Raw genomic sequence first — 19,237 nt, 5'->3', positions numbered from 1 at the left:
AAAAAGGAAAGGCGATGCAGTAGACGACTAAGGGCAAGCAGAGTCTGGACCCAGTGGTCATGAGAACACCAAAGGGAGATCCCCAGAAGAACCAAGAAAACCTCCAAGGCATACTCTGCCCATGGGGCGAAACAGTAGGGTAAAAGGGAGGCTTCCACCCAGCCGCATAAGCAATCGCTGAGTCACCCAAGGTCAGCTCAACACCAACAGCCAGCGGTACTGTAACTGGGACAAGGCTCATTGAGGCAGGGACAGTGACACCAGCCGGGAGTCCCAAACAAGACCCAACCAGGTCCGAATCAGATCTGCAACCAACTGGGACTTTTTCCAAAGCACCTGGAACATGAATCTGGCGAGCGAGAAAAAAAACAGATCTTTGGCTAACAGACACGCGGACTGGCTGGGAGCCCAAACCAACCAGTCATTGATTTAGACCTAACACTGAACACCCAATTAGATGACCCAACAAATTAGATGACCCAAGAAGCTCTGCAATACGGTATTTACTTTTAGCATTTATGTATTATAATTTTGCATAAAAATCCTAATAAATAACACACCAAAAGTATATTGGGCAAATGAAAGATCATAAATAATAAGGGTATAGCATGTCAGCCATGTAAAACATGTCATTCTGAAATTTTACCAGGGTTCATGTTTATAAAAATATACATATATTTATTAATCCAAAACTGCTTGTCCTCAACTCATTCAATTAAATGATGCTCCACTGTAATTACTGCATATTAAAGGCATTTGGAATTTCTAATTAGCAAATTTGTAAGCAATTGCAATATTTGTGAAATTATATCTTTACTAGTTCTATTTGTCTATGAAATTCTATATCTAGATGTATAACAAAAATTGTCCAACAAAAAAAGCTCACTATCATCATCTGAAGCCACCTGGGAGAAACTTGGATTATTTTCTCCAAGATTCCTGTCATCCATCCTACCATCTTGACTACTGCAAGCATCCTCACTCAGAGTTGAGATCTGGGAAACCTGAGTTTCCAAGATTTGCATGGAGAAGCATGAGGATTCCTCATCCTTCTTTGTACAGGATTTTGTGCTGGAGTCCATGCTATTAGGAGAGGAGCTTTCCGAGCTCTTTTCTCTCATTACCTGCAAAAATACAAAGATTGTAGAAAAAACTAAATCCAAAACAAAGAATGACGTTAGGCTAAGGTTATAAATATATGTACAGGTATCACTTTACTTGCGTTTTTTTTTAAATACTGTGTATACCTCTTCCCCCGATTCATATCAGAGTGGCAGGTAAAATATTTCCCCTAAACACTGTGATTACTGACCATCTCCACACCGTCAACTGTCGATGATCCAACACCAATCGTTGAAACAGTTGGGGGAGAATTCTGCTTGCTGAGTTAGCTTTTATAAAAGTGAAGCAGTTGCCACCTGCTTGCACTGGAAGTAATAAGAATAAGAGAAGAGAATGAGGGCTGTCTTAGCAGGCATACACAAGGGTATAGTAGTATTAGAGAAGTGCAGAAGTATATACAGTATAGTAAAAATGGTGACCTATAAAAATTAAAGAACATAACAAAATTAAAACAGTTAAAAAGAGTGCAAGAAGTGGCAATCTTTAGCAGGAAGTGTGAAAAAAAAGCAGGAGACAAAGTCACAACAGCAGTAAGTAATTATTTAAAGAAGGCACCAAGCCGGGGAGGCTATGTAGCAACGTCACACACGACAGCAGTAACAGTCTTCGATTTTTAACTTCATTGAGTAGTAACCCCTAAGGCTGCCCATACTCAACCTTTTTATAACGTGTTGTATTATTGATTATTAGCAATAATATTTTAAGTTATACAAATGGGTACCACCACTGGTGTAATTGAAAGTTCCTACAGCCTTGGAGAAGGGAATACAAAGCAGAGAAAAATTTTCCGTTTGACTCTAAATACAGAGAGTATTCACTTAACCTACCACCCTTTTTCCTTATTATTATTATTGTTGTACACTATATTATACAAGGTTACACAATTACACAGCTTGGTTACAAAGTGTGGATATTAAGAGAAAATAAAGGGAAGTTTGTTTCCTAGAGGCTGTAGATTTCTTTGAATTCCTCTGACACCAGGCAGGAACCAAGGAAGCAGTGGGCAATGTAGAATTCTCCCTCTGGAATGCTACACTGAGGCGCTGGAAGAGAAAGCTCACCACTCTAGGGGTCTCTTGTTTTGATGAGCCTGGAAGCAAGCAAGATCCTTAAGAAAGCTCCTTGCACTCTCTTCCCATGGACCAAGTGGTCTCAGATCCTATTATAATGACATTGTACGAGTGATCTTTCCCTGTACTTGGTTGATTTCTCTCTTTCTCTGTGTGGCTGTGGCCCCCGATTAGCCGACAGAATTTGACGTATATGACTGCCAAGATGGATACACAAGTACAGTTCCACACTAACTGTCTGCCATTTTTTCATGGGCGCAATGTGATTCTATCTGGTCAACCAGCAAAGCTAACAGTTATAGCTCAATAACTTGCAAGGCTCTCTCTCTGCTGGACACTGGGCAGAGGCAAGGCTTCTCTTAATGATGTAATTTGAGTTCGTTGTATCATGAGTGCCAACCGCCTGATTTTCCACAGTTCAGGCCATGTGATCCATATTTGTCTGCATCTGCCTCGCCACAAATACACCTATATACAGTGTGGATTGGGGTAGCAAGATGGAAGGCAACTGCAATACGGAGCTACTGCAGATCAAGACATGTGCCTGTCGCAGACAAAGGGACTGCTAAAAGGAAGTCCCCTGCATGGGGAGCCCAAACAGCTGTGAGGCGTGCACGATCACTGAAGGTTGTTGCTGCCTCTGGCAAAGCTGTGGCTTCTTTATCTACAGTGGGGCTGCTCCCGCTGGATTGTTTCTTGGCTTTCAGCAAGGTTGGTCTGAGTGCTGGGTCTGCCAGAGTACTCTCTTTTGTATTGCATTCCATGTAGTGGGGGTTGTGTGTCCCTGTCAAGTCACCCAGGTTGTCTGGTAATAATTTCCTTGACTAGGTCATCTGATGGCGAGGAGGATTACAGGAAGGCTGGGACAGCAACTTGGGTGGCAATGCGGATGCCAAGGCCGCCGGACCCAACTGAAAGAGTGGCTTGTTTTCACTAACAGTCATTGAGGGAAAGGTTGACAACTTTTTCTAGCATGGTCTTCAGTAAGAAGTCACTCTCTCCAAGTTTTGGAGCTTTTAAGTTAGCATATCTTATTCTACAATCAGCTGTAATTTTTAGCTACTCCAGGGTTAGCATAAAAAAACTTGTGTGTTGCAGAATCTATGATTACTGTACTATGCATTAATATACAAAAGTTCTAAATTTAATGCATGAGGAACCCCTAAATATTTCTTACTTTCTAAATGTGAAATATTGTAATGGCACAAGAACAACAACTGGAGAAATTAGAAAAGCACCCCTCTGCCAACTGTGGTCCAATGAATAAACTCCACACACAAAGGCCTGGTCATCCAGAAGGAGCACAAGTCTCAGATGGGCACCGGCCGTATTTCAAAAGTGCACCCGCAACAAAGTCAACCAAAGGAGGGAAACGGAGGCCAGTCTGGCAGCCTAGACCAGGTCATGGCCAGCCTGACCTTGAGAAGGCACCAACTGGGGTGACTGCCAGTTACCAAAATGCAAAAATAAATCAACTGGAAAAGAATCAGATTTCTGGCCATCAGACAGACTAGACTACCGAGGGATAAAATTAGCCAGTTGCTCAGTTAAAAACACATCCCTGAAGAAAAAGATGTCAAAGGACCCAGTAGTTTATCTGCAGAAGATCTGTGCGCAAGGGAAAGACAAAAATGAGAGAGCCCAAAAGTGGTACGAGAGATGCCACAAACCAAACCCAGCTGCTAGGTTTGGAGGGGAACATTCCAAAAAGACATCCCACAAACCAAAGGAAGCTAGTCAAGCGATGCTCAAAGCCAACCTGGAAATCTAGACCCCAGTGATCCGAAAGGTGCTGACATGATGAAACTCATTATCTATAAAGGCAAATGCAGAAAACCAGCTTTGAATGTAACGAAACACCATTTTTGGGGGGAACCCCAATGGTTTCCTGGAGCTATCGGGCTAATATGCGATACATTAGACCATGGCTTTAGTTAATGGAGTTCTGCTTACCGGGAACCACAAGCAAGAACCTAGCCCCCCTCCCAGGGGCAGTGAGCAATGGCCCTGAAAAACCTTCCCTGTGGTTGGTGGTTTACCTTATCTACCATTGACTGGGGTTAGGCACCCAGAGAGGTAGGCATAACAAAAACAGACCCCACAAGGTAAGAAAAATGCAAACAAATGCCGAATAGAAAGGTAGAACTCCGTCCATTCCCAATGAAACAAGCAAACATCATACCACGCTGTTGTGTCGCTCGTCCGCGAAGCACCCTCCCGCCCTGGGAGGTGGAGGGGAAAGCCCCGGACCCACCCACCGGCTACCCAATATCAGTTCAGAGGCTAAGCATCAAAAGCTAAACGAAACAACCAACCAAAGGGAGGAAGGGTGCCTGGAAGCCTCCGGGGTTCACCCAGAAAATGACATTTCATTACATTCAACGCTGGTTTTCTGTGGGGAGCCCCTTCGGCTCCTTGGAGATACATAACCAAAGATAAGGAAAAGATAGACTTACCCGGGAGGTGGCCACCACACACTCCTCAACGCGAAGTCGAGACAACAGGCTGCAACCTGCGACCCCAAAGCAACACAAGAACGCCCAGGCCCCGGAACGTTAACCAAGAACCTTGTTCAACTTCGAAAATCACCGCGCTCGTATATCAGCCCAAGACATGATGCCAAACACAGCAGTCAAAGCAGTAAACTTCCTAACCTCACAAGGATAGACCACAGGCTGGCTGTACTTAATAACCCTGCGGACAACTTGGAAGACCCGAACCTTGGAACAGGGAATGAGGGAAACTGGATCAACCCAAAGCACATCCCCAGCCACAGAAGCCAAAGCGTGCAGGTAATAGCAAAGAGCCACAACTGGACACAAGCCATGATGCACCCCCGGTCTGACCAACCGTCAGACCAGTTGGTAACACCAAAGGGGAAGGGGTACAGGTAACCCCACCTTCACCAGTCCAGTCAAAAGGCGTCCACCATGAAGGCCTCCCAGTCAGGGAAGGGCGCTACATATATCAGGAGACTCCGAGACCACGCCGATGCGACGAGGTCCACTTCTAGGAGTCTGTATTTCTGGCAGAGCCAACTGAAGGAGTCAGCATCAACCAACCATTCCGGGGACAGGGGAATGAAAGGGGACAGGCCGTCCGCCAGGACGTTGGACACTCCTTGGATATGAACCTCAAGGAGAGCCAAACCCAGAGAAGCAAGCAGACGAGCCACTCAAAGCAATCAGCCCCAAAGAGGTAAGAACCGATGAAAATGCCCCGTTGTTCAGGCAATGAACCACCGGAGAACAGTTGGACCCGAATAGTCGAACCCCGAGCGACTCGAATGCACCGAAGCGACAGCCAATCTGCCGCGAACTCTCACACTGTGTTGTGAGCCCAATGGAAGGACCGACCCCACTGCCCCTGGCTGGCCTGGTGAGCACTGGTCACAAAATCCCGGCTGAGACACAACGCATCCATGAACACATCGAGAGGGCTTGGGTAGGAGCCAAGGCACTGAACCTCAAAAAACCCGAAGAGGAAACCAGCGACACAGCAACCAACACAAGACCCCTGGCGGACGAACCTAGTGATCGCGAGAGAGACAGAAGGGCCATCCACGAAGGAACCAGAACAGACGCTGAAGCCAAACGCAATCCAGCAGGCAGACCAGCACAGCGAAGTCCAGATTCCCGCACAACTGCTCGAGCAACCACTGAGGGACCTGGGACACCTCCAGAAACAGCTGGAGGTGGGACTGCAGCTACAGCAACGCCTCTCGAGGGAGAGACATGGAAGCTGTCCGAGAGTTCCAAACAAGACCCAGCCAGGTCGGAACCAGTTGAGACGTCTGCCAGTTCACCAGGAACACAAACCCGGCGAGCTGGGAAAGAACCACACCCCTGGCAAGCAGACAAGCAGACCGACTGGGAGCCCACACCAGCCAGTCGTTGAGGTAGGCCAGAACCCGAACCCCAAGTAGACGCAGACGGATCACCACGACCCGCATAAGACGCGTAAAAATGTGAGGTGCCATATTCAAGCCAAAAGAAAGGCAACAAAAGTGGTAAGCTAAATGCCCCATCACAAAATCTAACCAGTCCCTAAACTCTGGATGAACAGGAACCTGCCAAAATGCGTCCTTGAGGTCCAGGGACACCATCCAGGCACCCAAGGACCTCAGACATCCAAAACGAGGGACAAGGAATCCAGGGTTCAGACAGGACAAGTCCAGAATGAACCGCACAGTCCCGTTTTGGCCCTGGAAACAGGCAGGAACCCACCTGAGGAACTGAGTCGATGCAACCACACCCAAGCGCACCCACTCCAAGATGACCCGACAAAACACAGGGGAAGAAACCTGCCCCGCCAGCCCGGAATCCCCCGAAGGAGGAGGAGCCACCCAACACCACCAGAGGCTAGAGGAGCAGGACCAGGCATCGTGGGACCAGGTGCAAGCATACAGAGCAAGCCATCCGCCCCCCCCCCCCTGTCCCCCCAATCGCCCCAACAATAATTTGCAAAGAAAATAACAAAAAGAAAAGAAATGCAAGAAGCCAACAGGCGAGCAGAGCGAGCACCACGCCAGCCAGACGAAGAAGGCACCGGAGGAGGCACCAGCACAAAAGCTGCACCAAACACCCACCTCGACGACAAAAGCCGAAGCCCTGGCACAACCACAAAACATGTGCCAAGACCCAAGAAGAGGCAGTCTGCAAACCAGGAAGATCCTAGAAGCCCGGAAGAGGAAAGACCAGGGCACACAGGAGGTAACCAAGGGCCTCCAGAACCCCCACAGGGGATCCGAGAGGAAGAAAACCTCCGGAACAAAACCAAAGAGCCCAAAGGAGCCCGGAATCAAACCCGGGGGAAGCTCAAACCACCACATTTGTTGACGGAAACGCACCACAGAAAGGAAGGGCAAAACACATCACCCAGACTGAACCCCCTGTTAAATGGCCAGAAACGGACCAAAAATCTAGGACAAAAGGCATGGGAGCAAGCAGAGCAAACAGCCAGGGACACTGGGTCCAAACCCAAACACAGAAAGAAAACACAAAACCAGGTAAAAAACCAACACCCAAGCATTCCCAGAGGAACAGAATAAGGGCACAATGCTCCAGATGAAAGAATAAAACAGAGAAACTGCAATGGAGAAACCTCCAACGGAGGAGAAAAAACACCCCAAAATGCGAGCGCACACTCCCAGGCACATGTAAACAAACTGCAGCACCGCCCTGGCGGTCAGACGGGGAAGCCTCGCCGCCAATTATGTATCTCTCCCGCCTGCGCTCAAGAGAATACAGATTTAGAAATTTTAGTCAGTCCTAATAGTTTAAATGTTTTAGTGAGTGGATTCTAGCAGTAAAAGATCTTTGCATGCTCTCCAAGTCAGCAATTGCTCCAGCTTTGAAAGGGGCTGTCATTGTGCAGCAGTATTGCACTCAAGAGAGCACTAGCATCTTGAAAAGAATCATCATTGATATAGCATCTCTACTTTGAAAATTCTTGTTATCCAACCTGTCATTTTTCTTGCAGTTATAATGGCTACTTTACAGTATTGTGTTCTATAAAGGTAGGTCTTCTGACATGATTACACCCAAATCCTTAACATTGTTTTTTTGTTCAATGTTATTATTTGACTGCATTTTGTACATGTTATCTGCTTTTATATTTTCATTTTTTCTGTAGTGCAGGAGCTGGAACTTATCTTCATTAAATACCCTATTATTTTCTGTAGCCCATAGAAAGACCTGATTTACATCTGATTGGAGGTTTGCTGTGCTCTCGATGTTGTCTACTCTCACAAAAATTCTAGTGTCATCTGCAAAGGATGATACAGTACTGTACTATAGTTTGTTCTTTGTTTGTCTGATACGAGGACGAGAAAAAGTATTGGAGCAAGCACAGTGCCCTGGGGGACTAAGCTCTTCAAGGTTGATGGTCCGGATTTTATTTTGCTGATTATTACACATTGGGCTCTGTTATTCAGAAATTGTAGATCCATCTGCCAATTTTTCCGGTAATTCCTTCTGAACGCATTTTGTGTGCAATAACACCATGGTCACATTTGTTGTAAGCTTTTACAAAATCTGTGTAAATTACAACAGTGTTTTGCCCGTCTTCCATGGCATCTAAGGCCATGTCATAGTGGTTCAGAAATTGTGATAGGCAAGAGTGCCTTGTTCTGAAACCATGTTGTCCAGGATTATGGAGATGCTGGGATTTCATGTACAGTATTTTGTGATCTTACTTCTTAGGACTCTTTCAAAGATTTTTATGATGTGTGATGTTTGTGCTATCAATGAGTAATTTTTTTTACTCTGCAGTATTTCCTCCTTTACGGAGTGGTGTTATCTCTACTGTTTTTAGTATGTCAGGGATAACGCCAGTATCTAGGCTTTGTCTAAAAAGAATGTGAAGGGCCTGCGACAGTGTTTTTTTACAGTTTTTGATGAATATGGAGTTCCAAGAATTGGGACCTGGTCCAGAGTGCATATGCATACTGTCTATGGCTTCTTCAAAATCCAATAGGGATAGGGTGATGTATGATTTGATGTTGGTATCACATCCATAAAAAATTCATTTGGCTTATCAATGATCGGCGAGTTTAGTGGCTCGCTGAAAATAGAGTTGTACCGATTCCTCAGTATTTTGCTCATTTCTTTGTTGTCATCTGTGAAAGTTCCATATCCTTTTGCAGGGGCCCAATATTAGATGTATTTTTTTTATCTTGATTTTGCATAGGTGAAAAAATATTTCAGATTTCTCTCTATTCAACAGATGGCCTTTTGCTCTCTTTGTCTCTCTTGGATTTTGTATGAGTCTTGAAGCTTTAGTTCAATTTTAAAACTGCCTTGCCTTGCCCTGCCAAGGGATCACCCGCAAGAAGGCCAATGCGAACCTCTCGAACCGAACTACAGAACATAGTTCGGTTCGAACTATGGCACCGACCAGGTGAAGAAAACCCAGCTGAAGAAAATGCAAGAGCCCACCTGGCAACATCCTCCTACCTCAAGTAATAGCAGGCACTGCAGAAGCCCACCAAAACCACCTCAGAACATGAGGACAACCTCACACACACAAGAAAACCAACACCAGCTAAAATGCAGTACCCAGAAACTAGAAGCACTGCACCACAACTCCCTCCAGAACAACAATAGAAAAAAGAAGAGGCAGAAATGAGAGCTAGGGTCCATGCTGAGTCCAAGGAAGGAGCCAGCATGGCCTGTCGATATGTGAGTTGGGAGGCAAAAAACAGTGACCACAGCCTCCCAGAGAAAAGGGGCATACAGCTTCAAGATCACTGCCGACAACACCACAGCAGAGGCCAAGACCCCAGCAAGAGGAACACCACTGAGCATCCCAATGTTTCCTATGAGCCAATCCAAATGCAGCTACAGAAGCCTCAAGAACTGCATGACAGTGCCCAAATGCAAACGGGCACAAAGGTCTTCCAAATCAGCATTGCCAACATCAGAGGAACTTGAGCAGAGAGCTGCAAGAGCCCAACATACCAAGGGAAACCAGGAGCAAATGGGCAGACTATGAAAAGCACAAAAAAGTGCTTCCCCTCTCTCCCCCCCCAAAAACAAAAACCACCTATCACATGGAAGAAGCCACATGCCACTCAATCGAGCAGGACTGACAGAAACTGCGCCAAGCTCGAGGCAAAAACAGAGGGTTGTCTGCCAGCCACAAAGACATTGGAACCTCATAACATATCCAAGAAGGAAAAGAAGACCTGAAAACAAGAGAGACTACAACAATCAAAACTCATACATGGACGGGGAAACGAAAACCTTGCACCCTGTAACAGAAAACCCTCTGGAACAGGGAGCTTAGGTCTCGGCTTGTGGTAAGCTCTCCACAAGGTAAGTAAGGTAGGTGGGGCGAACGAGCTCGCGCTAGTTCCAAGAGAATTCGATCGTTTGTTTACATAGTTGGGGTGGTTCTTTCAGCCAGTTTTAGGTCTTTGGTCTCTTAAATCCAGCAGTAGTTAGTTTTGACTTCTAGTTGCTTTCTTCGGTGTGGTGACAAAAATAAATGTCACCACTCCCTGTGCCTTTGTGAGGGGACTCAAAGTTCTGGCTCCAGTCCCTGTTAGGCCTCTAGACCTTTACAGCTGATGTGACTCAGAAGATTGTAACCATCTTGGTGTGTAGCTTTAGGAAGACCAAAGGGGCTTCCCCAGAAAAAGAGGACCTTACCAATAGGAGCAACAAAGTGCCATGCCCAGAAGCATATTTGTAAACTCAAAGCCTCATTTCACTCTTTAGTAGTAGTGATGCTAAGCCACCAAATCTATTTAATGTACTGTACTGTACTGTAATTATCACTGTAGCCTAGTACATAATAAAGCAGTTATACAGAAACAGTAAGGTTTATCTACACATGGTACTTGCATTTCCATGAATGGCCATATGTATGTACAATATAATAAATCCAGTTTGGTGTGTTATTAAATTGTTTTATTGAACCTTATTTGTAAGGTTATTTATGTAAGAAGTTAATAAAAATATACCTGTGGTGCAAAACAATTTTGGTACAGTACTGCAAATTATAACACAATTTGTAGAGTCCTCAATTAAGCGTCGATGGTTTTAAATTAAAAAATTATGACAAAAATATAAAAAATTATGACAAGAATATATATAATCAACACAAATATAACAGAGCACTAGAATAATATGCCTTCGTTAAATAGGAATTAGCATACAGATGGAATCACTAGGCAGGCACCTCTATGAGTTCATGCTGAAGGTCCTCCATATTGCCGTTGTTCGCAATGTTCAGTTGGGGCTCTGAATCGTGGGCTGCCAGACTTTCCACAATTTCATATTCTTCGCTGGTACCTGCAGAATCACTTGACCTCAGGCTGGAACACTCTTCCATACTTCCCTAGGAGAAGAATGTTCTTATATTTAATATCCCAGTGCTGTATTTTTGAAAACATACACCGGTATAAATTACAGTATCCTGGTTAACCACAATTAAATTTGCTTAACCCCTGCACTGTGCATAGCTCCTTAACCATTACACCACAGCGCATTATAATATAACACTCTTCCCCCCCCCCCAATGATGCGGCAGAAAAAAATTATTTACAAAAAATTATTTTATCTTCTTACATTGTTAAAATGTGTTCTCTGATCACGGGAAACTAAAAGAAAAATATTGTATGTAACATACTTTAGCCATGATGAACCAAAGAACGTGAGAAAATTATGAGCAACGAATGATTAGGTGCTTGAAGACACTTGCCCGAAGACAGCGACCCCGTGGGGTGGCAGTTGCCGAGAATAAACATTTCCATAATTACAGTATTTCTGAAAAATACTTTAATTATAATATTACTGCAAAAAAACAGAGAAAAACAATGAAAACCATTTAAATAATTATGAACAATTATATTCACGGCAACTGCTGCCCCATGGGGTAGCTGGGGTGAGGGCGCCTCCAGGCACCTGCTCACTAAGAGCCCGTAAATTGCTCAACTTCTCAGCTCCATCACGGCTTAAGTATGTCACATAAAATATTTTATTGTAGTTTCCCATGATTACAGACTGCATTTCAGCAATACAGTGGCACCTCGACTTACGATTGCCCCTACTTACGATAATTTCGAATTACGATGTAAATTTCATCGAAAAATGTGACTCGACATTCGATGGTGTCATCGACTTACGATATTTGTTTGTACACGTTCAGGTCAACCGAGCATGTGATTCCCGGTCACGTGGCCGACCTGCCTCAGTTTACTACAGCTGCCCACTTAGTGACGATCGCGCCTATAAGAAATTCTGCTTTTGTGGTGATTTTTTGCATTTTGAACATTAAAGTAATTATTATATATCATGCCATGAGTCACAGGAAAGTCAGTGGTAAGGCTCAACATATGACATCCCATGTAAGGATGACCATAGAACAGAAACAAGGGATCATTCGTAAATATGAAGATGGTGTGCGGGTTGTTGGACTGGCTAGGCAGTACAACAAATCTCAGTCAACGATATCTACCATACTGGCTAAGAAAAAGGACATTATGGGTGTTAAAGTGATGCATCATTACAAACAAATGTTAAAACGAAGGGAAAAACAAATGTCTCTTGAGAAATTTGTAGTGAGACAAACAAGCACTGAAACACAACCAGGTCCTAGTGGTATTCAGGCAAAACATAGGAGAGAGAGAGTACCCCAGAGAAAACATCACTGCCTGATGTGATAATGGAAGGGGACTCCCCTTCCAAACAATAACAACTCTCCTCATCACCATCTTCCATATGCCATCAAGAGCCCTCCATAAAGGTAAGATAAACTTAGGTACTGTATTGTAGTTAGAAAAAAACATTGTATTCAGTATAAAATGTATTTGTATGTTAATATTTTGGAGGGTGGGGAACGGATTAATTCAAATCCCTTTATTTCTTATGGGAAAAATCGCATCGACTTACGATATTTCGACTTACGATCCGTCTCTGGGAACGAATTAGCATCGTAAGTCGAGGCCCCATTGTATAGGAGAAAATAGTTTTTTCCAGCACTCCAGTGGTAAATCTCCCCACCTAGTCATACATAATATTACACAAATTTAATTGTATATACACAAAGAAGATGTGTCTTCTGTTGCTGTGTTATTTCCATTAAATTTAATTAAGAAAATCATAGCATTAATTCAAATAATGAAATGTAATTCCTGTTATCTTTAACCCTTCAATTGCGAATCGCATCATATGATGCTTTGACCGACTTGCAGTAAATTGCGCATCGCATCTTGTGATGCTTTGGAGTACTACGCAAGATTTAAACGGCCCGCGGATACACGGGGTTCACCACACCTTCATCAGGGCTCTTGTAAACAGACGCCATTTTTAAAAAAAATCGTGGGCCAAACTCCAGGGTGTTAGGGGCCTCAGTATTGAGTCAGCTACCAAGCCTGACGCACGCAGCATGAGCTCACAGCACTGCTGTTCAGCTTGTGACCACAGCATCGCCTAAAAATGCCATAATATACTTGTTCATGCTATTATGCAGCGATGATATTATTACAGAAGACCCCTGACTGTGATAAAACTGACCAGGGTTCTGATAATAGCAGGATTGTGGTGATATTTGGCGCTGTGCGCCATGGAGGGAGGAGTAATGCTGTGGGAGGGAGGATGGTGGCGTTGTCTTTTGAGTGTGTGTGGCCACCTTTTATTGACTGCACTCACCATACCAGCTTAGTGGTTCGCTATGGTGAACACAAATGTAGATACTTATATATAACGTGTGTATAGTGTGAGATAACAGCGAGAGTAGGAGGTTGGGAGCCGCCATTTTGGTGAGGGAGGAGCGTCGTCTGCAGAACTTATCATGTTGTTTACTGATGACCACGATGGTCTTTGGGCACCATACCAGTTTACTTGTACAAGTATGGTGAATAAAACAGGTAGATATTTATATATAATGTGTGTATATAGCGTAATAACACCACAAACAGTATTGTTGTAGGAGAAATATTAGTGCGTCTGGCCTTGAGGGCGGTAGCCATCAGCTGACTGTGTGAGTAGCTACGTCTCTCTGCCTTTACTCACCATACAAGCTTAGATGTACAGTTATGGTGAACAAAACATGTAGATACTTATATATAACGTCTGTATATAGTGAATTATAGCAAAAACATTATTGTGGGAGGAGAATGAGGGTGAGTCAGATGACTGGAGGGAGGGCGGGAGTGGCTGGCTGGTACACGGCGGTCACTCCTCATTACTTTTTGACTCATAATAGCTACTTAGTGGTTCGTTATAGTGAACAAAACATGCAAATACTTATATATAACCTGTGCTTATAGTGTAATAACCGACAAAGTATTTGTTCACTGATTGATGAACATAATTGAATCAACAATATGCACACCATATTTTTGAGTACACCAACAATTCACTCATTTTATTATATAAATATATCAAACTACACACTATTGAATAATATTACAGCAAAAAAAGTATGAAAAATCAATCAGAGACATTGAAATAATTCGGTAATTATCTCTTTGTGGCAACTCTGGCCTGACAGCTTGCGAGCAACAGACCGCCTGGGACGCACGCTGAGTCAGCGCCTATAATTTGCCAGACTTCCCCGCCCTATAGCGGGCAATATATGCCACTTACGATTTTTTTATTATTTTTCCCGTGATATATGAAACACAAATTAACAGGTTAGAAAGAAAAAATATTTTGTTTGTTTTTCAAAATGACATGTGCCTGTGGGGATGACAGGATATTAAACCCCGAGCATGTTAAGGGTTAAGAACATAAATTATTGATTTAGTTATATTAGTTTAGGTTAGGTTAAGATAGGTTAGGTTAGGTAGGGTTGATTAGGTTTGGTCATATATCTACTTTAGTTTTAACTCAAATTTCAAAAAATTAACTCTTACATAATGAAATGGATAGCGTTATCATTTCATAAGAAAAAAATTCAAAAAATATATAAATTCAGGAAAACTTGACTTATTAGGCAAATCGGGCCTTGCATAGTAGGCCGAGTGTGACGTTCTGGCTACTAGGTACAACATTATAAATATACACACACACACACACACACACACACACAGTATACACATACATATATACACACAGTATATACATACATATATACAGCATATACGTATTTATATATGTGTATGTAAATCATGAAAATTAGAACGTGATGAAAAATGTGATCGTGTTAGACCACGGAAAAAGAATTGAAACAGGAATTTCCTTAAGGACTTTCGTATATTAATACATCTTCATATGAAATGATTTACAAGTCAATAAGTTTGGATATATATAGGCAGGAGAGAGAGGTGAAGTGAAGTGAGGTACAATAAATAATAAATAAATAAATAAATAAATAAATGTTTATTTAGGTAAGGTACATACATACAAGAGATTTTACAAAGTTTGTTGGGTTAATAGATAGAGCTAGTACATACAATGCCTAAAGCCACTATTACGCAAAGCGTTTCGGGCAGGAAGATGACAAATATATGAATAGGATTAGGTGGATATAAAATAAGAACTGCATCATATGGGCACATTATATAAGAGTTGCATCAATAGGCCCATACATGGATAATAATAGCATAAAATAGTAGATATTAACAATGAATTAGTGAGACAAATGTGTATCAATGATCCTACTCAATTCGCCCTTTAACTGATCACTCAAAAATGGACCAAAATTATATAAACCACTGCTAATGTTCAAATTACATGATTTTGTAATCTGTATTAAAGCAGATTCAATTAAGTTCCTATTGAAAGTAGTTTTATAATTCGTTATTGAAGAAGCCATCTCCCAGTCAATTTGGTGAGAATTTTCTGACAAATGAACAAGCAAAGCATTAGACAATTGGCCATGTCTTACAGAGTATTTATGTTGAAAAATTCTACATTTCAAATCTCAGATGTTTGCCAACACAGAACCTATTACAGTCTTTATAAGGTATTTTATAAATGACACAATTATCACTACGAGGGTTGTTTGTATCAAACTAATAGTTTACCAACAGTATTTTCATAATTAAACAATACATATACTGTATATAAAAAAGTTTCAAGGCCTTGACTATATTTTCAAACCCAGAAAAATATGGTTATATAACCATAACACATTCTTTGGGCGAATTTTCTCACTGCATATATTATTATAATATGCTCGACATGCTTTTCTACGGCAAACTTCCAAAAAACCAGCGTTGAATGTAATGAAACGCCATTTTCTGGGTGACTCCCAGAGGCTCCCCGGAGCTATCCCAGGCTGATATGCTAATGTCAGACTTTGGCATCAGTCATGTGTATGGAGTTCTTAGGCCTACCGGGGACCACGGCCAGAACCGGGCCCCCTCAGAGAGGCAAGGGGAGCAATGGCCTATAGAAGCCCCCGTGTGGTTGGAAGCATTCTATGTCTGCCATCGACCGGAACAGGCACCCAGAAAGGTAAGCGCCTCAAAAACCCCTATTCTGGTTAAAATTGCTACCAAAAACCGAACTAGTGGATAGAACTCCCCAACCGAAAACAAGCAAACTAGTGTGACGTCACACACCGCCGCGCCGCTGTCTGTGCAACTCTCCCCTCCCCGGGAGGAGGAAGGGGGAGCCCCAGACCCCCCGCGCCGGCTACCCACACCTCAGTTCTTGAGGCTGGATGTCAAAAACGCGAAAAACCGCCGACCGGAGGGAGGGAGGGATGCCGGGGAGCCTCCGGGACTCACCCAGAAAATGGCGTTTCATTACATTCAACGCTGGTTTTCTGGGGGGAGCCCGTCGGCTCCCCGGAGCTAACTACCCACAGACAGAAAAAGAGGGACTTAACCGGGAGGCGGTCGTCGCTCACTCCTCAACTCGAAGCCGAGACAATTGGCTGCAACCGTCGACCCAAAGCAACACAGGCCCGACGAGGCCCAGGGACATTCACAAGGTAACGAGCAGCCAGGACCCTGTTCGACCGCCAAAATCCCCGCGCCCGAATATCAGACCAAGACCTATTCCCAAAGACGGCAGCAAGAGCCGCGAACTTACGAACGTCATGGGCACGGGGATAGACCGCAGGCTGACTGGACTTAATAACCCTGCGGACGACCTGAGAGACCCGAACCCACGAACAGGGAAGAAGGGAAACCGGATCAACCCACAGCGCGTCCCCGGACACAGAAGCCGTGGCGCGCAAATAACGGCGAAGCGCTGCAACTGGACACAAAACATGATGCAAAAGAGTTTAAGAATATTGATTCTATTGGTCTCAAGCTTTGTTATCCACCGAGTTTTTTGGAGGTTTGCCGTAGAAAAGCACGTCGAGCATATTATAATACTGTAATACTGTATATGCAGTGAGAAAATTCACCCAAAGAATGCGTTATGTTAACCATATTTTTCTGGGTTTGAAAATATGGTCAAGGCCTTGAAACTTTTTTATGTACAGTACATGTATTGTTTAATTAAGAAAATACTGTTGGTAAACTATTAGTTTGAAACAACCCTCATAGTGATAATTGTGTCATTTATAAAATACCTTATAAAGACTGTAATAGGTTCTATGTTGGCAAACATCTGAGATTTGAAATGTAGAATTTTTCAACATAAATACTCTGTAAGACATGGCCAATTGTCTAATGCTTTGCTTGTTCATTTGTCAGAAAATTCTCACCAAATTGACTGGGAGATGGCTTCTTCAATAACGAATTATAAAACTACTTTCAATAGGAACTTAATTGAATCTGCTTTAATACAGATTACAAAATCATGTAATTTGAACATTAGCAGTGGTTTATATAATTTTGATCCATTTTTGAGTGATCAGTTAAAGGGCGAATTGAGTAGGATCATTGATACACATTTGTCTCACTAATTCATTGTTAATATCTACTATTTTATGCTATTATTATCCATGTATGAGCCTATTGATGCAACTCTTATATAATGTGCCCATATGATGCAGTTCTTATTTTATATCCACCTAATCCTATTCATATATTTGTCATTGTACCTCACTTCACTTCACCTCTCCCTCCTGCCTATACATGTCCAAACTTAGTGACTTGTAAATAATTCCTTCTAAAGATGTATTAATATACGAAAGTACTTAAGGAAATTCCTGTTTCAATTCCTCCTCCATGGTCTGACACTGTCATATACAGTATATACTGTATTATATTATATTATACACACACACACAGAGAGAGAGAGAGAGAGAGAGATATATATATATATATATATATATATATATATATATATATATATATATATATATATATATATATATATATATATATATATATATATATATATATATATATATATATATATATATATATATATATATATATATATATATATATATATATATATATATATATATATATATATATATATATATATATATATATATATATATATATATATATATATATATATATATATATATATATATATATATATATATATATATATATATATATATATATATATATATATATATATATATATATATATATATATATATATATATATATATATATATATATATATATATATATATATATATATATATATATATATATATATATATATATATATATATATATATGTCGTACCTAGTAGCCAGAACTCACTTCTCAGCCAACTATTCAAGGCCCGATTTGCCTAATAAGCCAAGTTTTCCTGAATTCATATATTTACTATAATTTTTTTCTTATGAAATGATAAAGCTACCCTTTTCACTATGTATGAGGTCAATTTTTTTTTATTGGAGTTAAAATTAACGTAGATATATGACCGAACCTAACCAACCCTACCTAACCTAACCTAACCTATATATATAGGTAAGGTTAGGTTAGGTAGCCAAAAAAAGCTAGGTTAGGTTAGGTTAGGTAGGTTAGGTAGACGAAAAAACATTAATTCATGAAAACTTGGCTTATTAGGCAAATCGGGCCTTGCATAGTAGGCTGAGAAGTGCGTTCTGGCTATTAGGTACGACATATATATATATATATATATATATATATATATATATATATATATTATTAAATATGACCGAAAAAGTAAGATTAATAATTCTAACACGAATTTTCTCAATCTTTCGTACATTTCGTTTCACTGTTGGAGGTAAATCAAAAATCAATTCTCCAAAATTCATTTTTATTTCTAGTCTGACGCGACACGAGCGCGTTTCGTAAAACTTATTACATTTTCAAAGACTTTAGTTCACAAATACACAAGTGAATAGAACATACGCATCTCCGATTTTATATCTACATTTGAGTGAGGTGGAAGGGGTGATGTGGCATTAACACAAGACAGAACAAGATGTGGCATTAATAGGGTATTAATTTCATCAACACAAGAAAGAAAAAGAGTATTAATAGGGTATTAATTTCATCAACACAAGACAGAACACGAAACAATGGATATTGAATAGAAGTGTTTGTAGAAAGCCTATTGGTCCATATTTCTTGATGCTTCTATATTGGAGCGGAGTCTTGAGGTGGGTAGAATAAAGGTAAAGGTACCGCTTCTTGAGGTAAAGCGGCAGCTAAAAGCCTTCGTGAGAACAAGGAGATAGTTGTCAGGAGAGGT

At 41.7% G+C, this 19,237-nt stretch overlaps 1 protein-coding gene across 7 annotated transcripts in view; it reads right to left on the bottom strand.

The window, feature by feature from the left end:
• The window catches only part of LOC138356381 (rab GTPase-activating protein 1-like), a 43,722-nt gene that overhangs the window by 14,528 nt on the left and 9,957 nt on the right, over positions 1-19,237 (bottom strand). For 6 of the 7 annotated variants that reach the window (XM_069312423.1, XM_069312427.1, XM_069312419.1 and 3 more), the window contains 2 exons: positions 10,878-11,036; positions 887-1,124 (listed from right to left, as the gene is read on the bottom strand). In XM_069312423.1, coding sequence (XP_069168524.1) covers positions 887-1,124; positions 10,878-11,030 — 391 coding nt within the window. In that variant the 5' untranslated portion in view covers positions 11,031-11,036. Of the gene's footprint in view, positions 1-886; positions 1,125-1,312; positions 1,428-10,877; positions 11,037-19,237 lie in introns of all 7 variants that reach the window. The other variant, XM_069312441.1, reaches the window with a different exon arrangement.

This window comes from Procambarus clarkii, chromosome 7 (genome assembly GCF_040958095.1).
Source record: "Procambarus clarkii isolate CNS0578487 chromosome 7, FALCON_Pclarkii_2.0, whole genome shotgun sequence".
Taxonomy (NCBI): Eukaryota; Metazoa; Arthropoda; class Malacostraca; order Decapoda; family Cambaridae; genus Procambarus; species Procambarus clarkii.
This window is presented reverse-complemented; position numbering and strand designations above follow the sequence as displayed.